The 15,954-nt window shown below is 42.2% G+C and overlaps 1 protein-coding gene across 2 annotated transcripts; it reads left to right on the top strand.

Annotated features, from left to right (window-relative positions):
• The first annotated feature begins 314 nt into the window (after positions 1 to 314).
• Positions 315 to 15,669, top strand: mntb (MAX network transcriptional repressor b). 2 transcript variants are annotated; one of them, XM_034139897.1, is made up of 6 exons: positions 315 to 713; positions 3,481 to 4,207; positions 4,297 to 4,338; positions 4,661 to 4,781; positions 9,836 to 10,028; positions 12,341 to 15,669. In XM_034139897.1, exons 1-6 carry the CDS (start codon positions 641 to 643, stop codon positions 13,132 to 13,134), a joined length of 1,950 nt encoding a protein of 649 aa, XP_033995788.1. In that variant the 5' UTR covers positions 315 to 640; the 3' UTR covers positions 13,135 to 15,669. The 2 variants fall into 2 exon arrangements, with proteins under 2 accessions (XP_033995788.1, XP_033995789.1); XM_034139898.1 differs by having other exon boundaries at positions 316 to 713; positions 4,670 to 4,781.
• Positions 15,670 to 15,954: the final 285 nt, after the last annotated feature.

Below are 15,954 nucleotides of genomic sequence, written 5' to 3'. Positions count from 1 at the left end.
AATTATTTTAAACTATTTTATCAGAATTGTGTTTGTCTACAACAGTAAAATGCTATTTGATGCCACAATATTATCTAGAAATGTACAATTATTTATTGTACTTTTTATACTTTAAGTACATTTTCTGATACTTTTGTACTTTTAATTAAGTAAGATTTTGAATGCGAGACTGAAGCACTTGGACAGTAATGTATTGGTACTTATACTCAAGTAAAGAAGCCGAGTAGCCTACTTATCCCACCACTGTTCGGTAGGTATATCTGTTGACATCACCGCGGAGCAGGATGGAGTGATGCGGTCACCGGGTTTTGCGGGCGGCCGTAGTAACAGGGCGGGGCAGCAATCCGGTGGGCGGACCTTAACGAGAACACGACTCGCCTTGTTGTGTGTATTCCCGTGCTCGCATCGCCATCTTGTTGCAATCCAATTTTTTACGTATGCGAGGATCTACTTTCCGTTCGGTCGGATTAAAAATCGACCGTTTGCTCTCAGGAGAATCACTGGGCACGGGGATCTCGGGCCTGCGGGTGTGAACCGTGCACACGGCGCTTCTTACCGGGAAACTGCCTGCCCCTCCTCGGTCTTTTTCCTCCTTCCGTCCCGGGCCACCGGGTCGCCTGCCGAGAGGGTTTTACGCGCAATGAGCATCGATACACTTTTGGAGGCGGCCAGATATCTGGAATGGCAAGCCCAACAACAACAGATCACACGTGGTGAGTCCAAGAGCAGACTGGTGCATGGTGCTGAACCTACATAAGGACAAATAACACAGCCGAAACTGCCTTTTCGGGGGGCCGTATCCCGTTACTATCAGCGACTGGGCTTGCATTTTCATCAGACCCGCCTATGATGAACGCACGCGTTTGTAGTTTGTGTTTATCTGGGTTCATGCCAAAAAAAGACGACTGAAGTCTCTGCAAACTCTCTGCTGTCCCCGACTCATTAATTGTTGCACACATTTGTCTCACCTTAATGCGGAAACAAGTCAAAGTTGTCTCGGAACTACTTTACGCGCACTTGATGTGTGTGTGTGACAGTTTCAACACTGTAGTGACTCACCATACATCTATGTGTGTGAGAGTGTGATGGGGCTTAGCAGAGGAGTTCCTGTAAGTAACCGAACCATTTACATGTTGTATCTTTGTTATAAAGTAACTAACTGTAGAGTGTGCAGTATACTTCACTTAAGCTAAAACACATAGGTTTTAAATATATTTCAAATGGAGTGATTCTCTTCATCGAAGCTTCACATATATGTTAATAGAGCCCTTGCAAAATGTATTTGCCCGTGTTTTGTCCATCGAGCACCGGCAGGGCGGTGTCTTTACATAATACCCTGACATTGCTGAGCTATCTTATGACACACACTTGGGCGGGCCCTCACACACTCACCCTTCCCTTTTTGTATCTCTGCACGCCAGCATTAACATTTGTGTTCATGTTTCCAAACACTTATTACACACACACATGCGAGTTGTCAATCGACATAATAATCAGTGACTTAGTAAAAAGCTAGACGAGCAGGGTTGCTTTTTGTGTTTCTCCCCTATGATGACGTGTCAGACAACTCAACCCCCTCCCCCCGCATACTTACCCTACCGCGTGCTAGAATCCGCCCACAACGACCACGTGCACACTGACCCCCCCCTCCGAGGATACACACTACACACACACTCATCGTCCCCGCCCTACCCATTCAGTGTACTGACAGTGGCGGGTCAGAAAGAGAAAGGGGGGTAAGTAGGGCAGCCTTCCTGCTCACCCCCCCATCCCAACCCAGCCTTTCAAAGCAGAAGTTACGTAATTTACCCCCGCGTGCACTTAACAATATTCGGCATGGCGTGATGGTTGTACTACAAAATCTCAAGCAACATGTCAAGCGTGCCATCATATGCCATCAGCAATGGTGTAAAGTTACTAAGTACATTTACTCGAGTACTGTACTCAAGTAAGATCTTTGAGTAACTTGTACTTGAGTATTTGCAGTTTATGCTACTTTGTACTTCTACCGCACTACAATTCAAAGGTATATGGTGTACTTTTACTCCACTACATGTATTTAATACCTAGTTACTTTGCAGATTTGTATTAATGATGGAAAATATAATCTGACATCACATTCACAAGCTACCCTGCAGCAATTAAAACGAGCTGCACCTTTACCAGCTTTGGTAACACATTCATGCATCAATCATTATAATCAACATGATATACGTTATCAACAATCTGCAGAATGAGTACTCTTACTTTTGGTACATTAAGGGAACACACTATTCCAATAGTGCAGCAAAATAGTTTGTATTGCACATCATCGCATTAACCTGTACAGGCCGTCCTGAAGTGCACTATTCTGAGGGAACATTGCATCATCAGGATCTGCAGTTTCATGTGGAGAAGAAACAAAAGTGTTACTTAACAGGCAGCCAGCACTGTTGGGATGTGGTGTTTCTATTTTCTCTGATAATGGCTGAGCTGTGTGTTGCATGTCAGAGGAATCCCTGGGATCTTCTCTGTCTAATGTGGCTGTTTCCATGGAAACAGAGGGCTTTCCACATTGCTTTGAGTCTTCCCGGTGTGGTGTGCAATAACTGCTCACTTAACACTTACGGTGTTTGCGTCTGCATACTTTACATAAGCACAGCGTGGGAACATTCCTGTCCCACGATGTGATTCAAAACATTTTGTTGGTGTGTTTCTGTTTGCAATTCAGCGATGCTTCATGTGGTCATGATGGTCCTGACGTAACTCAGCTGCTCGGTGCGGGGACGGTCCATTCACAGATGGGTGGGGGGGTCTCTTTCCAGTCAGGAAACGGATGCAGACATGATTTCTGTGATTATGTTCCCCTCCGCACAATAAGAATCTGTGATGACATCATTCTTTTTGTGTAGAGTAGTGCACGTAGTGTTGGGATGAATATAACACCAAAGTGACTTCCTCTCTGAATAAGTGATTTGTAGCACAACAATTAAAAAGTACCTGAAGGAAACTTTAATCATTTGTTGGATTTAGGTTGACAAATTTTTAGAATGATTTGCGTGTGTCTTTGCATCTCTTTTTGTTAAGGCAATAGTCCAGTTTATCTATCATCTGAACCAAGAGCAGGTTTCCCATACTGGTTCAGGTTCAACCACAGGACTGTTTTTAATGGCAAACAACATATGTTAACTAAGTGAAAAGTAGAGGTGATGCACGTAACAGCATTAGAGATGCAGACATTGCTCCATTGAGAAGATTGTTCAATAAACCAGGATGTGAGCTAACAAGTGAAGAATACATGTATTGTGTCGTGCCTATTGGACCTTATATTGATATATAGGGTGTCCGTAATATCTCAAATGTCTTTCAATTGGTCTGCCCCTTATGTACATTTGACTCTCGTCCACTCTTATCCTCTTGTCCCCCTACATCTTTTGGTGTTATCCATTATCCCCCACTGCTCACTTATTTTTCTGCTTCTCTTTTTCCTGCTTTCCACAGAGGAGGAGCAGCGCAAAGAGAAGCAGCTCATCAACAGGGAGGCGGAGTCTATGCGCGTGGAACTCGTGACCTCGTTGTCTCAGCCAATCAGAGCCAATCACGTCACTTGGGGAAATGACACTCATCGCCAACAGCCGTATCACCACCCTGCACCCCCGCCCCCCCCTCTCCCATCTACCCAAGTCCCCATCACAGTCATACCAATGGTCCCAGTTGTCACTACCACACACTCGGCCCCGCCCATTAATTTCACAGCGCAGATTGCAACGTCGCTCAATGGCTCGCCACCAGCCAAGAACCTTTCCTTTCCTCCACAGCAGCAGCATCATCATCCCCATCCCACCTCTCCTCACCTGTTGTGCCCCCCCCACATAAAAGTAGAGACTAGTCCACAGTTACAGGTAGAGACGTGTCCCCTGATTAAGGTAGAGACTTGTCCCCTGATAAAGGTAGAGACTTGTCCCCTGATAAAGGTAGAGACTTGTCCCCTGATAAAGGTAGAATCTAGTCCCCTGATAAAGGTAGAGAGTAGTCCGCAGATGATTGGTGCTCAGCCCAGCCAATCACAACCTCAGATTCAGATTCAGTACACAACCTCCATCAGCACTAATGGCTCCGGTTCTCAACATGCACTGGTTCCCCATCAATCTCCACCTTCATCTCAGCCACGGTCTAATGGAGTACTGGAGGACCTGAGGGGGCTGGAAGGGAAGAGGAGACCAGGGGGGTAAGTCTGTGTGTGTCTGGTAAAGTTGATTTAAGTGTGTTGGTTGGTTAAACCTTTTTATTTAAAAATATTTTATTTTGTGTTTTCAGAGCTGGGACCAGAGAGGTGCATAACAAACTGGAGAAGAACAGGTTTGTCATATTAAACTTCTCATAGTTTAGTTAGTATCAAATCAACATGACATTATGAAAAGAAGCCCTGTTTTTTCTTACCTTGACCACTACATACTCACAAAGTTATATAAAATGTTAGCAGCCAAACACATAGCATTTCCTCAACTGAATCCTTCTCAAACGTGCAACTTTTGGATCATGAGGTCTCCTTAAATAACTAAAACGTGGTTAATCTCTTGTGCAAATGATGGACTTACTAATGACTGGCGAATATTCTCCAAGACAGTAAGCTAAAGACACACGTATCATAAGTTTGACCCTTTCTCGTTTCTGACTCTTGGCCCTTCAGGCGAGCGCACCTCAAAGATTGTTTCGAGACCCTGAAGAAGAACGTTCCAAATGTTGACGAGAAGAAAACCTCCAACCTCAGCGTTCTCCGCAGCGCTTTGCGTTACATACAGGTAGAGTTTCAAAACATGTTCTTGCTTTCCCAGCATGGTGAGGCTGTGCGCCTTAACATACTGTTGCTGTACTTTAAATATTTGTAGGTAGCACTGACTTCTTGTTTTTCATCCTATTGTTTCTTTCTTCTTGTTTCTTTCTCTGGTATTTAATTGATTGGTTATGCTCTGTGGAGGCTTTGTTCAGTGTAATTGATCAACAATACCTGTTTCATAGCCATTAAGACCTTTGTGTTTTTAGTCTCTTGTGACTGTGATATGGTAAATGAGACTAGAAGAAAGCAGAGAATAAATCCCGTGTTCCTGAGTTTTTACAATGTAAGACTTTACACATAGAGTTTGCTTTTCTTGAGAACATCATTTTGCATAATAAGCATTTCAGTGAGATTATTATCCAGTGGAAGTTATGTAACTCCATCCTGTAGTCATGTATTGTCTTCCAAGTATATAACAGAAAAGGAACTTATTGTCCCTATAATGAACACATTGTAAAGGATCAAAGTGGGACATTTGTGGGGAAAGATTTGTGGCATATTGTAGTTGTGTAAAGAATTGGAATTGTGTTGCTGAGGGCGGTGAGGTGGAGGGATCTGTGTAGCCTGAAGAGCCACATTTTTCAGTCTTAAAAGTAGACGAGTGAGGATTCTGCATTGACATGATTTGCAGATAGATTTAGTGGTTTGTTTTTTGTGATTTAAAGGCTTCATGATTTGAGTTCAGTGGAACATATGCAAAGGAGGGTCTGTGGAAAAGACAAAATAAGACATCCTTTAGCGGGAACAACATGCAGGGGTTTGCCTTTGACATGAGCTGATGAGGGTTTTTTACATACTGCCCAACTAGCTCGAAGTTCCCATATTAAATAAAGGAAAACAAGAAAAAACAAATACCAACATCATAATTGTTATCGGTAGTAGTGCGGAATCACTCGGTCAATAAATCAATTAGTTGTCTATATTAATGTAATGACCGAAAGTTAATCGACAACAAATTTGATAACCCAGTAATGATGATCAATGTCAATATGTAGTTTCTGCTACTGCAATGTGAGGATTTTCTTGTTATTGCTGTATTCTTTGTGATTTATAAATTGGATATTTTAGATTCAAAACTTGCTCCCTGTGGTTCGAGGGAATTTATCAGGGTGTTTTTCTATTTTCTGTATTTTAAAGATTCAGCAAGATAATTATGTAAAAAATACTATCAGTTTATGTGAAACCCAATGTTTGTTTCTCTCCTTCAACTTCATTACATTAGAAGAAATGTGTCACGCGTGTAAAACGTGAACTAAGATGCCTTATTTGTGTCGAAGTGAAATGAACCTGGAGCATCCTGCAGCGTGATCATACACGCAGGCTGCTGCACAGTCTCTCACTTTAAAGTACTACGTTTTCATTGGCTGCACTGGGTGCCAGAGTCTGGCATGGCGAACGCACAGTGCCAGACAGGCTTTCACACAAAAAAGATTAGGCTTTACAATATCACTGATTTAGATGTTAAAAACACTGCATCACCAAAAAACACAATTTTTACATTTCGGATTTCTTCATAAAACAAAATAATGTCTCTCACATGCTGCCCGCCTGCATTTAGTTAATTTTAGTTTAGTATTTTGTGGGTTAAAAGACCGGGTGCAGGGACTGAATCTTACATTTGGACTACAGACTTTTGCAATCAATACAATTTGATTCTACGTAGAGTCACTAACATAGCTGCCAAAGTGCTTACATTTTTTAGCTGAATGTCTGTGCTTTGCATATTTCCCCTCCACCGTCTCCTCTGATAATATAATCAGTTGGTTTTATTTAGACAAGCGATTCCCCCCTTTCCCCCACCTCCCCTCTCAGTACCTGTCCTCATGTAAACCTCAGCCTCTCCCTCTCTCTGTGCCACGTGAGATCTGAGCACATGGCTACTGCAAGCCCGGTGACGTCACCGTTCGAGGCTGCAGAGAGACGGTGATAGGTACCGGCTGCAGCAGCGTTACCATGGTTATAACTGGAATAGGTACAGATTTCTGCCACAGCTGCATTCAGACATTTTCTCTGTCTTTTGCCCCTCGTCTGTCTTAACCTTTTTAATCTCTTCTTCTCTGTCCGTCTCGACCTGTGACTCCTGGATGTCACTTGGTAACCATAGCAACAGGCGGCAGGTGGCAAGAGCACTGTGGTCCATCCCTCCGTGTTTGTCTAGTGTGAGGGTGTGTGTGTGAAAAGAATTAAACCAATCATATTCTGGTTATTTTTATAGATGGGTATTGGTGATTGAGGTCAGCTTCCAGGTTTTAAAGAGATTCCCTTTACTCCTTATACATTCATACATCAACCTAGTGACGATCACATGTCGGCACAGATGCATGTCTGATCAGCCAAATGTCATCAGACTTGTGTCATTTTCACCTTTTTGTTCTAGAGATGGTTTCTTTAGATGAACGATAAAGGAGGCATAGATGAAGCAGAGGATGAGGAAGAGGAGGGGGAAGGGTGTCGAGGGAGCGATGGATGTGGGAGTACAAGGAGAGGGGGTGTGCGATGGAAGTGCAGACGGGGGGGTTGGGAGTGAGCTGGAGCACCAGACGGGCAACCACCCAGTCACAGCTCTCCTTATATGTGATTACCTCTCTGCTCCACCCAATTAGATGGCCCCTTATGTTGTTTTACAAACTGCTGCTCAAGAAGCCAAATCCTTATGGAGGAGGTTGCCAAGGAAACTGCTATGGGTGACAGCTGTTTCCTTGGTGATTTGCTGCAACCTTAATGGTGTCTGGCTTTGTAGACCTTGAATTGATGTTCATGGATGCACATGCGCACACACACTGGAGCAGAGGTGGTTCCTCTGTATCTGGCTTCAGCTAGGATGTCTGTTTCAAAGAACATCTGTTGACCGTGTGACCGCAAGTGTGTCAGTAAGGATATTCTGAAGTGGAGGTATATGCAGATGTCAGTGTGAATGTGAATTTGATCGATTCATCCACCTGAGGCATGATGCACGGCAGGAGGTGGCCTTTGGGTCGTGATGCGGTTGATCCCACCATGCAAAATAAAGAGATGTGGTTCTCTGACAGAAAAACACAGATTTTCCAAGTTTTTCTCATGTAAGTTTATGAGTTGAATGTGTTTTATTCTTGTGAATTCTTGATCTGATTTGCAGTCATTTCTAAATCTACCTCCTCTTCACTCCTGAACTCTAAAGCACATAGATGGGTGTGGTGTTAGATGAGAGATGGTGAGCTGTCTGGATTGGTTACTGTAGCAAACAGGGCCGGTAGCAGTGAGGAAAGCATGCCTGCATGCGAGTCTGTCACATGCCTGCTGAAAGTAAATGGCTTCATTCACTGAAGGGAGTGTCCTGTTGAAGAATCATTTGCTTATTTTATATCCTCTCTCTCCTGTATTTGCATCTTTTCTTTCTCTTTTTGGTTGTGCCAGTAGGACAGGAAACTGTTTCCGCTATGTTTTCTCAATATATATATATATATATACTGTATATGTTTACTATTTAAATAAGATTGATATTCAGTTGACTGAAATGAACAACTGTCTTATTGGGCCATTGCAGTTTAAACAAATATAACTCGGTAAGGGGAGGGGAGTAATATTCCATCACAAAATAAATGTTATTTTCACCCAAATTGCCCTTATACGACTTGTAGTAATGACATAACCAGCCGGACACAGCAAAAACCAGGTTTCTGTTTCTGGTTAAAAGCATCGCCCCTTCCTTTTCCCCCCTCTCCATGCCCCTCTACACCTACTCATTTCCCTCCCTGTACCTTTACCTCCTCCCCCACATTCCTCTCTAGTAATCTGTTAATGTCCTTACCCCCGTCATACTGTTTGGTGTTCATGCGTCAGCTGACCCGCACAGAAACTGGGTCACAGAGACGGCATGGTGGAGCTGGAAAAGCTCTTCCCAAATCTTTCAGTTTAGTCTTTTTTTTCTGCATTTCCTGCTGTGTTTGTCTTCCTAGTTTATTTTGTAAAACTACAGAAACATGTGACAAGTCTGAGCTCACTAATCATACTTTCCTTCAGTCTTATGTGACTGTAATGTTCATGCTGCAGTAATTCATCTATATCAGAATTGTGGGATTATCTTGAACTGAGGTGATTTGTGGAAATGGAAAAAGGAAGGATGTTTATTTTCAAGTTGACCCTGTTTTTGGAAAGACAAGCGTGATATCCAGGAAATGGGAGGAGCTTAGGTTGATGACACCAATGAAAGCAGTGTGAACATGCTTGAATTTGCATGCGTGCCTTCCTGTTGCTGTATGAAGTGCAGAGCACAGGGAACATTTTGTTTCAGGATTGTGCAAGCTGGTAGAAATGTGGGAGGGGCCAAGGCTGCACAGAGAAAGAAAGTAGATTCCTTTTCTGTCACAGTGCCAGTTCTTTGAATGATTTAAGATTAATACTAGCTTCCTAACCGTTTCATAAGCTTTATTCTAGTAGTAACGCTGGCCTCAGATGGAACAGGCTTCCGTTTCCCCTCCTGTTTTTGTAAATTGAATCGCCCTCTTTCCTGTTTTATGATCTACTCCTCTTTTCCGTGTTAATTTGCTGTTGCCTGTGTGAGCCATTAATGCAAACTCCCTCTTCCTCCTTCAGTTTCATATTAATAACTCGTGCCCAGTTTCAGTATTTCAGGGGGTATAATCCCTCTAATTCCCTCAAGCTTTTATTACCTCTGCAAACTTAATTAACAGCAGCTTAATAATACAAAGGGAAAAAAACAAAGTTGTATTGATCAGAACTAACCACATGACTGAGGGCGGTATTTTTTGTTAATAAGAAACTCAGAGCAATGAAGGTCAATAATTCTGTGGAAATCAATATCATGCAGCAATAACAATAATTAGCATGATATTGAAAGCCATTGTCAATTATATTGTCTGGCCTTTCTTTGTTTATTCAGACTGCAGCTGAATACAGGCTTGTTTCTATAACCATGTTCCTATCACGGTTTCTTTATACTGTGATTGTCTATTTGAAGTGTCTTTGAGTGATTTTTGTGATCATTTCTCATCTCATCTGCTTTCTGTGTCTCTCTGGAAGACTCTGAAGCGTAAGGAGAAGGAGTACGAGCACGAGATGGAGCGTCTGGCCAGAGAGAAGATCTCGACGCAGCAGCGGCTGGCCGAGCTGAAGAACGAGCTCAGTCAGTGCATGGACGTCATGGAGATCGACCGAGTGCTTCGACAGACCATCCAGCCCGAGGACGACCAGGCCTCCACGTCCACTGCCTCAGGTACAGCGCTGACGGACTACTTCTCACACACATTCATCCATAACTTATACCTTTCTGTTCACTTTTGCTTTTTAGTTTGCACACGACACCCAAGGTTTCTTCTATTTTTTTCTCCATTAACTGTGGAGTTTATTTGGGAGTTTTTCCTTGTGAGGGACAGAGGGTGTCATATTCTTAATCTGTATAAACTATAAAGCTCAGACAAACGTACATTTGTGATATTGGCCTATATAAATAAACTTTGATGGATTGACTTTGAAAACTGATCACAAGAGGTGAATTAACAAATAAAGCTTTATTTCTAGAGGCATGTGCAGGCCCAAAAGAGTAAGTGGTAGTTATATTTGAATTTCAGTTTACCCCGGGACTTTGTCGCAATGGATTTGTTTTCAATAATACATTAAGATAAGATGGTACTTTAACGATCCCCGAAGGGAAATTCAGGTGTAATAGCAGGAACAGAACAAGAATGAAACACACATGAGAATAAACACCGGATAATAACAATAAAAATAAAGTAATTCAACATTTAGTGAGTTAAACTCCGATGAGGTGAATGTACATATAAAGATATGGACAAGGTTAAGTGTGTATATATACATTGAAATGTGCAGGTAGCAGTGCGGGGTGAAGTCCTATGTGCATACACATTTACTGATAATACACTCATTCTGACTAGCTGGATCGGTTAGCAGTGACAATAGGACCATTTTATGATATTACATTTTTATGTCTTAAGTTTCATTACACGTGCACATACTACGACAGCAGCATGCCGATAGACTGCACAGCTGAGGGAGCTTACAACAAACATGTCAGCTTTTTGGAGTTATTTCACGCTTGCTTTGCCAGCGAGTTCTACGACTACTTGCAATATCTGCAAAGTAAATGCCTGGAGGGCTGGCCGTAGCAATGCTAATTATAACACAACCAACTTAATAAAGCACCTAAAGAAGCATCCTGCCACGATTTGTTTACCAAGTCTATGGTGCACAATTTCCCTTCAATTAAGTTAACATTTTTCAATGCTTTTTTGATGACTTTAAGTTTGCCAAAGTTAGGAAAGTAATGTTCTGCCTGATGACCCATTACGCATAAAATAATGATCCAAAGAGGCAGCTTATTATTTAAACGCTGGTTTCAGATACGTACTCTGTATCGGAACTGAAATGTAATCAGTGCATCTTTATTATTTAAAGGGGACCTATTATGCAAAATCCACTTGTTCATGTCTTTTATACATAAACATGGGTCCCCTCTGTTTAAACATATTCTGAAAGTTTCAGGAAAAAATATTTGCTCACTTTTTGTCCTGATATAAAAACCTGTCTGAAAATGAGCTGATCAGATTTTGGCCACTTTATGATGTCATAATGTTTTTGTGGCCTGTGTAACCATTAGCCAATACCAACCAAGGTAACCACCCCCCCCCCCCCCACCTTATCACCTGAATCTCCTCCTGAGCACCATTGTGTTTTTTTTAATCAAATATCTCTGAGGGGCGTTGCAACATTGTTGCTTGCTTTTAAAAGTAGCACAATTCATTATGTCAAACCTTGGAAAGTATCTAGATATCCCTGCCCTAATGCCAAAGTAACTGCACACTGAATAGTTTTGCCGTTTGATGTCTGGACCGTTGTGTAAAAAGGACCGCAGCTCCGTGTTGAGGGTTTCTTCCCCGTTACTTCTCCGCTGTTGTCTTTTTCTTTTCTTCACTGGGGACTCATCAGCCACTAACCATTCATCCAAATGACTGTGCTCTCCAAATATATTTAAATTAATATTTAAATCCTCCATGTTGCTCTTAGACGGTAGACAACGGAAAACTAAAGACAGGCAAACAGTTTGAAAAGCAAACTGTATACAGTTTGCTTTTCAACCAAACTGTATACAGTTAAATCGACTTCTTTCTGCAGATGTGATCGTCCTTAACAACGGTCAATAAGTCCTTGACAGCGGTCTGTACTACTGGATTAACAATGTGTCACGTGTTCTGAATTGACCAATCAGAATCGAGTATACAACTAAACCATGTAATAAGCACATAGAACACATACAGATGGCACTTGTTTATCTTATTCAATGTTACATGTATGTAGACCACTGCATTTACTTGGTCACTTACAACAATCTTGCACTATTTTATTTAACGATTGAAAAAACAAATACAGAATAAAGACACGTATTTAAATGTGCAAAAAAAGCGTAAAAAATGTGTGCAGTGAATATATGACAAACTGCATTGTATGCTATTTCAAAGTGGAGGGCTGTGCTGGATCATGATGACTAACAGTTTCCTCTCTGGTCCACAGAAGGAGAAGACAACTTTGAGCAGGACATTGACGACGATGACCCGGCCCCTCCTGCTCCCCCCTCCCTCTCCAAAGCTCCCGTTATACATGCCCAGCAGCTGCTCACCTCTCACCTGACCATCCAGCACGCCTCCCTGCCTCTGGGGGTTCTGACCACGTCCTCCCCCTCCGCCCCCCCTCAAGCCATCGCACCGGCCCCAGGCCCGCCCCCTCCACAGCTCGCACATCCCATCCAGCAGCTCCAGCCCACCGTCATCGCTCATGCTGCCATCTCCCACCCGTCAGTCATCCAGGCTGTCAATCACGGCCTGCCGTCGAATCTCAAGCACCTAACGCATATCGCCCCGTCCCCCGGCCCCATGTCCTCCATGTCCTCCATGTCCTCCATGTCCTCCATGTCCTCCATGTCCTCCATGCCTCAGACAATCGCTCACCAGCAAATATCCGCACAGCCCATCGGACACATCACCGTCCACCCCTTGGCTCACCTGCAATCCCACCTCCCAAATCTCTACCCCCAGGGCGTGTCCGTCTCCCAGCCCACCATGATGGGACACATCACCCACACCTTCACCCACCACACCCTGCCCCACGTCCATGCTAACCCTCAAGCTAACACTAACGGAGCCCAGATGAACAGCTCAGCCGTCATCAGCCAGGGGCACCCGTCGCTAGGGAAACCCACAGCGGTGCTGGCCCCCCACCCCCAGCTGGTTGGTCAGGCTGCGGTCCTCAACCCTGTCACCATGGTAACAGTCCCAACCTTTCCTGTCAGCACACTCAAACTAGCCTGAAAGATGAACAAAAAATGAAAAGTGGGAAAGATTCTGAACTGAACTTCCGGAGGAATTTTCACACTCCTGTCAATAATCACTAGCAGAGAATCTCTGACGAAACATTCACCAGGAAAACATCGTTTTTTCTGGACCACGTGTGACGGATACCTCCAGAGATATTTCAGTCTCAGCTCGTTCGTTTGTGAACATTGACGCAGAGTCGGTGGGTGAGGCCATTGTTTGTGAAGATAAGACTGTGACATTTGTCTGCGCTGCAAAGACAGGAACTCTGTTTGACCTTCCTTTACACCAGAAGCACTAACATTATAAGCTCACACTCAGGCATCTAAGATTTACCTTTACCATTCATCCACTCATCGAGGGAAAACGCACGAAAGAGAGATTTGTTTGTCGTGAGGTTGTTGCCGTGGTGATACAGTATGTGCTTGTTTTTGTGTTCATATAATCATGACGTCACGTGGGACATCCTGGAGAAAAGCTGTCACTGATGTGTTTGAGAGCAGAGGAGGGATCTCACTGATCCGAATGAATTACAGAGAAGTGTGATCAAATATGAGGTGCACCACATTACATGGCCAGATCTGCAATTACAAAGAGAAAGACCAAAAGAAACAACTGAACCATTTTTATGTGTGATTTCTGTTCAGCTGACAGCTTCTGATCATGTGAGCAAGTGTCCCATTCAACAGTGGAGTTATTTTATCCACTTCCCCTTTGGCTCTCTTTATGGAGGACTCTAAAACAGTGGAATGTTTTAAAGATTGTAATATGAGACTAGATATTGTCTTATCTGTTAGATATCATAATATCGCACAAGCATTTTCCTGGTTTAGGCTGCATTACTGTGAGGTGATTTATTTTGTACAAACCAGAAAATAATTTCATTATGTGAATATTTTTTTAAAAGCACCGCTGGTCAATACTAATTGGTCAAAATAGTGTCCCCTTTTAAAGGGTAGAAGAAGGGTATAGATAACATGGTTTGCTTAACATACAGAAGCCTCTGTTTTAGTGGCCTTGTGGAGAAGTCTAGAGACAACATGACCTTTGCCTGTTAGTTATTGGAGATTTGATTTCCTTGTAGGAAGTCGACCAAACAACACATTTAAAGGTAGAGCAACACGTTAAAGATAAGCAGTCATAAAGTCTGAGAAAGTCTTGTAATAGACTGTCTGGACATCAAGCTGAACAAAAATCTATATTATGACAAAGATGGGGAAAAAACCCTTAAAACTGCTCTCGAAACACTCAGTGACAGGTATCCTATTCAGGGCTACGCAGGTTTTCATCCTCTTCACTCTAAAGCAACAGCTCCCCCTGCTGCCTCATACTGATGCTACACATGCATGCACATACACATACACATACACACACACACACATACACATACACACACACACATACATACATACATACACACACTCAACACAATGGGGGCACAATGCAAAGATAATGCACAGGCTTTAAAATGTGTAAAAACAAAGAGACTGTTGAGTCTAAAAGAACTCTTGGCCTTTTATAACATAACACATCTTAACTCAAGTAAAAAAAAAAAAATCCTGAGTTGTGTACTGCATTATATTACATACAGTATGGGACTTTGGTCACATGATTAACTCAAAAGTGCTGGGAGGAGTTGAGATGTGGATGAAAGCTCCAGAAGAGATTTGGAAATAGCTCTTTAAGCGTGAGAAGAGTTTACACTTTAATGCCATTTTGTGAAGGATAATTTGGCAGAAATATGACCCTTTTTGTATATCAAATTATAGCGAACACAAAGCCAAATCTTCTGCTCCAGACCAGAAAATGTGTTGAAACCCACTTGTCTTTGCGTATGTCTATGTATGTTAATGTGCACACACTCAAAATGGCTTCACAGCCTTCTTGCCAGCCTATACATGTCACACCATGAAATCTCCCATCAGTGTATGTAGTCACTGTCCTCTGCTGTGTCTGTGTGTTATGTCTGTATATGTAACTATTCAATATGTTTTATATCCTGTACTATAGTTATCCTACTGTACCTGTAGCATGGCTGTTTTTGGTTCTGCAGTTTGCCCCGTGCATGATGGAGTGTGTGCGTGTGCGTGTGTAGCAAGCAAGCTATTTTTTTACAGAGGTGATTTATGGGATGAGTCTGTCTGGGTGCTATCGTGTGTGCCTTAACTCAGTTTTACTGAACACTGTGACAACTCCGGCAAAACACGAACACAATGAGCGAATGGAAGAGACAAATATTTACTGTCATGATTGGATTTTTTTACGTTTTTAAGTTTTCCATTTTGTGAGATGGACTGAGACAATGAGTGGAAAAAGTAAATAAGAAAAAGAAAAAAATATGCTCTTTTCTGGATAACATGTCTAATATTTGAGTTTTGTAATATTTGTATGTATGTATGAAAGTTTTGTAAATTTGTGATTGTATGCACGTTTTGGCATATGAGTGTATGTATCTTAAAATTTTAAACGCTTGTTTCTTTTTGGTTTTGTTGCATGTAGATTGCCGGTTAAGTTTCTTTTGTATAAACGTTTTGTTTTTTGTTTCTTTTTGGGACCATGTACAATACTGTATAACGTGGGCAGGATCTTGGACCTCATGCTACATTGATATTATATATGAATATAAAAACATGTTTTCCCTATGGAGAAAGTTTTAAGTTATATATCGCCTGTACACTTTGGGCTGCCTTTTAGATCTAACTGTCCACTGTTAAAGATAACAATGATGATAATGGATAAAACATATTAATGATGAAGAATTTTGCTGATGAAATAATAAAGATTCTTAATAAATCTTATTACATTTACAACACATCT

This window comes from Trematomus bernacchii, unplaced genomic scaffold (assembly GCF_902827165.1).
Source record: "Trematomus bernacchii unplaced genomic scaffold, fTreBer1.1, whole genome shotgun sequence".
Taxonomy (NCBI): domain Eukaryota; kingdom Metazoa; phylum Chordata; class Actinopteri; order Perciformes; family Nototheniidae; genus Trematomus; species Trematomus bernacchii.
The sequence above is the reverse complement of the archived record's forward strand: the minus strand, read 5'-3'. Positions and strand labels throughout refer to the sequence as shown.

Excerpts from the sequence above, each read along its gene's own strand:
- mntb (XM_034139897.1), top strand. The coding sequence starts at position 641 with ATGAGCATCGATACACTTTTGGAGGCGGCCAGATATCTGGAATGGCAA. Across the intron at positions 4,208-4,296 it reads GGGAAGAGGAGACCAGGGGG|AGCTGGGACCAGAGAGGTGC; the intron begins GTAAGTCTGTGT and ends TTGTGTTTTCAG. Across the intron at positions 4,339-4,660 it reads AACAAACTGGAGAAGAACAG|GCCCTTCAGGCGAGCGCACC; the intron begins GTTTGTCATATT and ends TTCTGACTCTTG.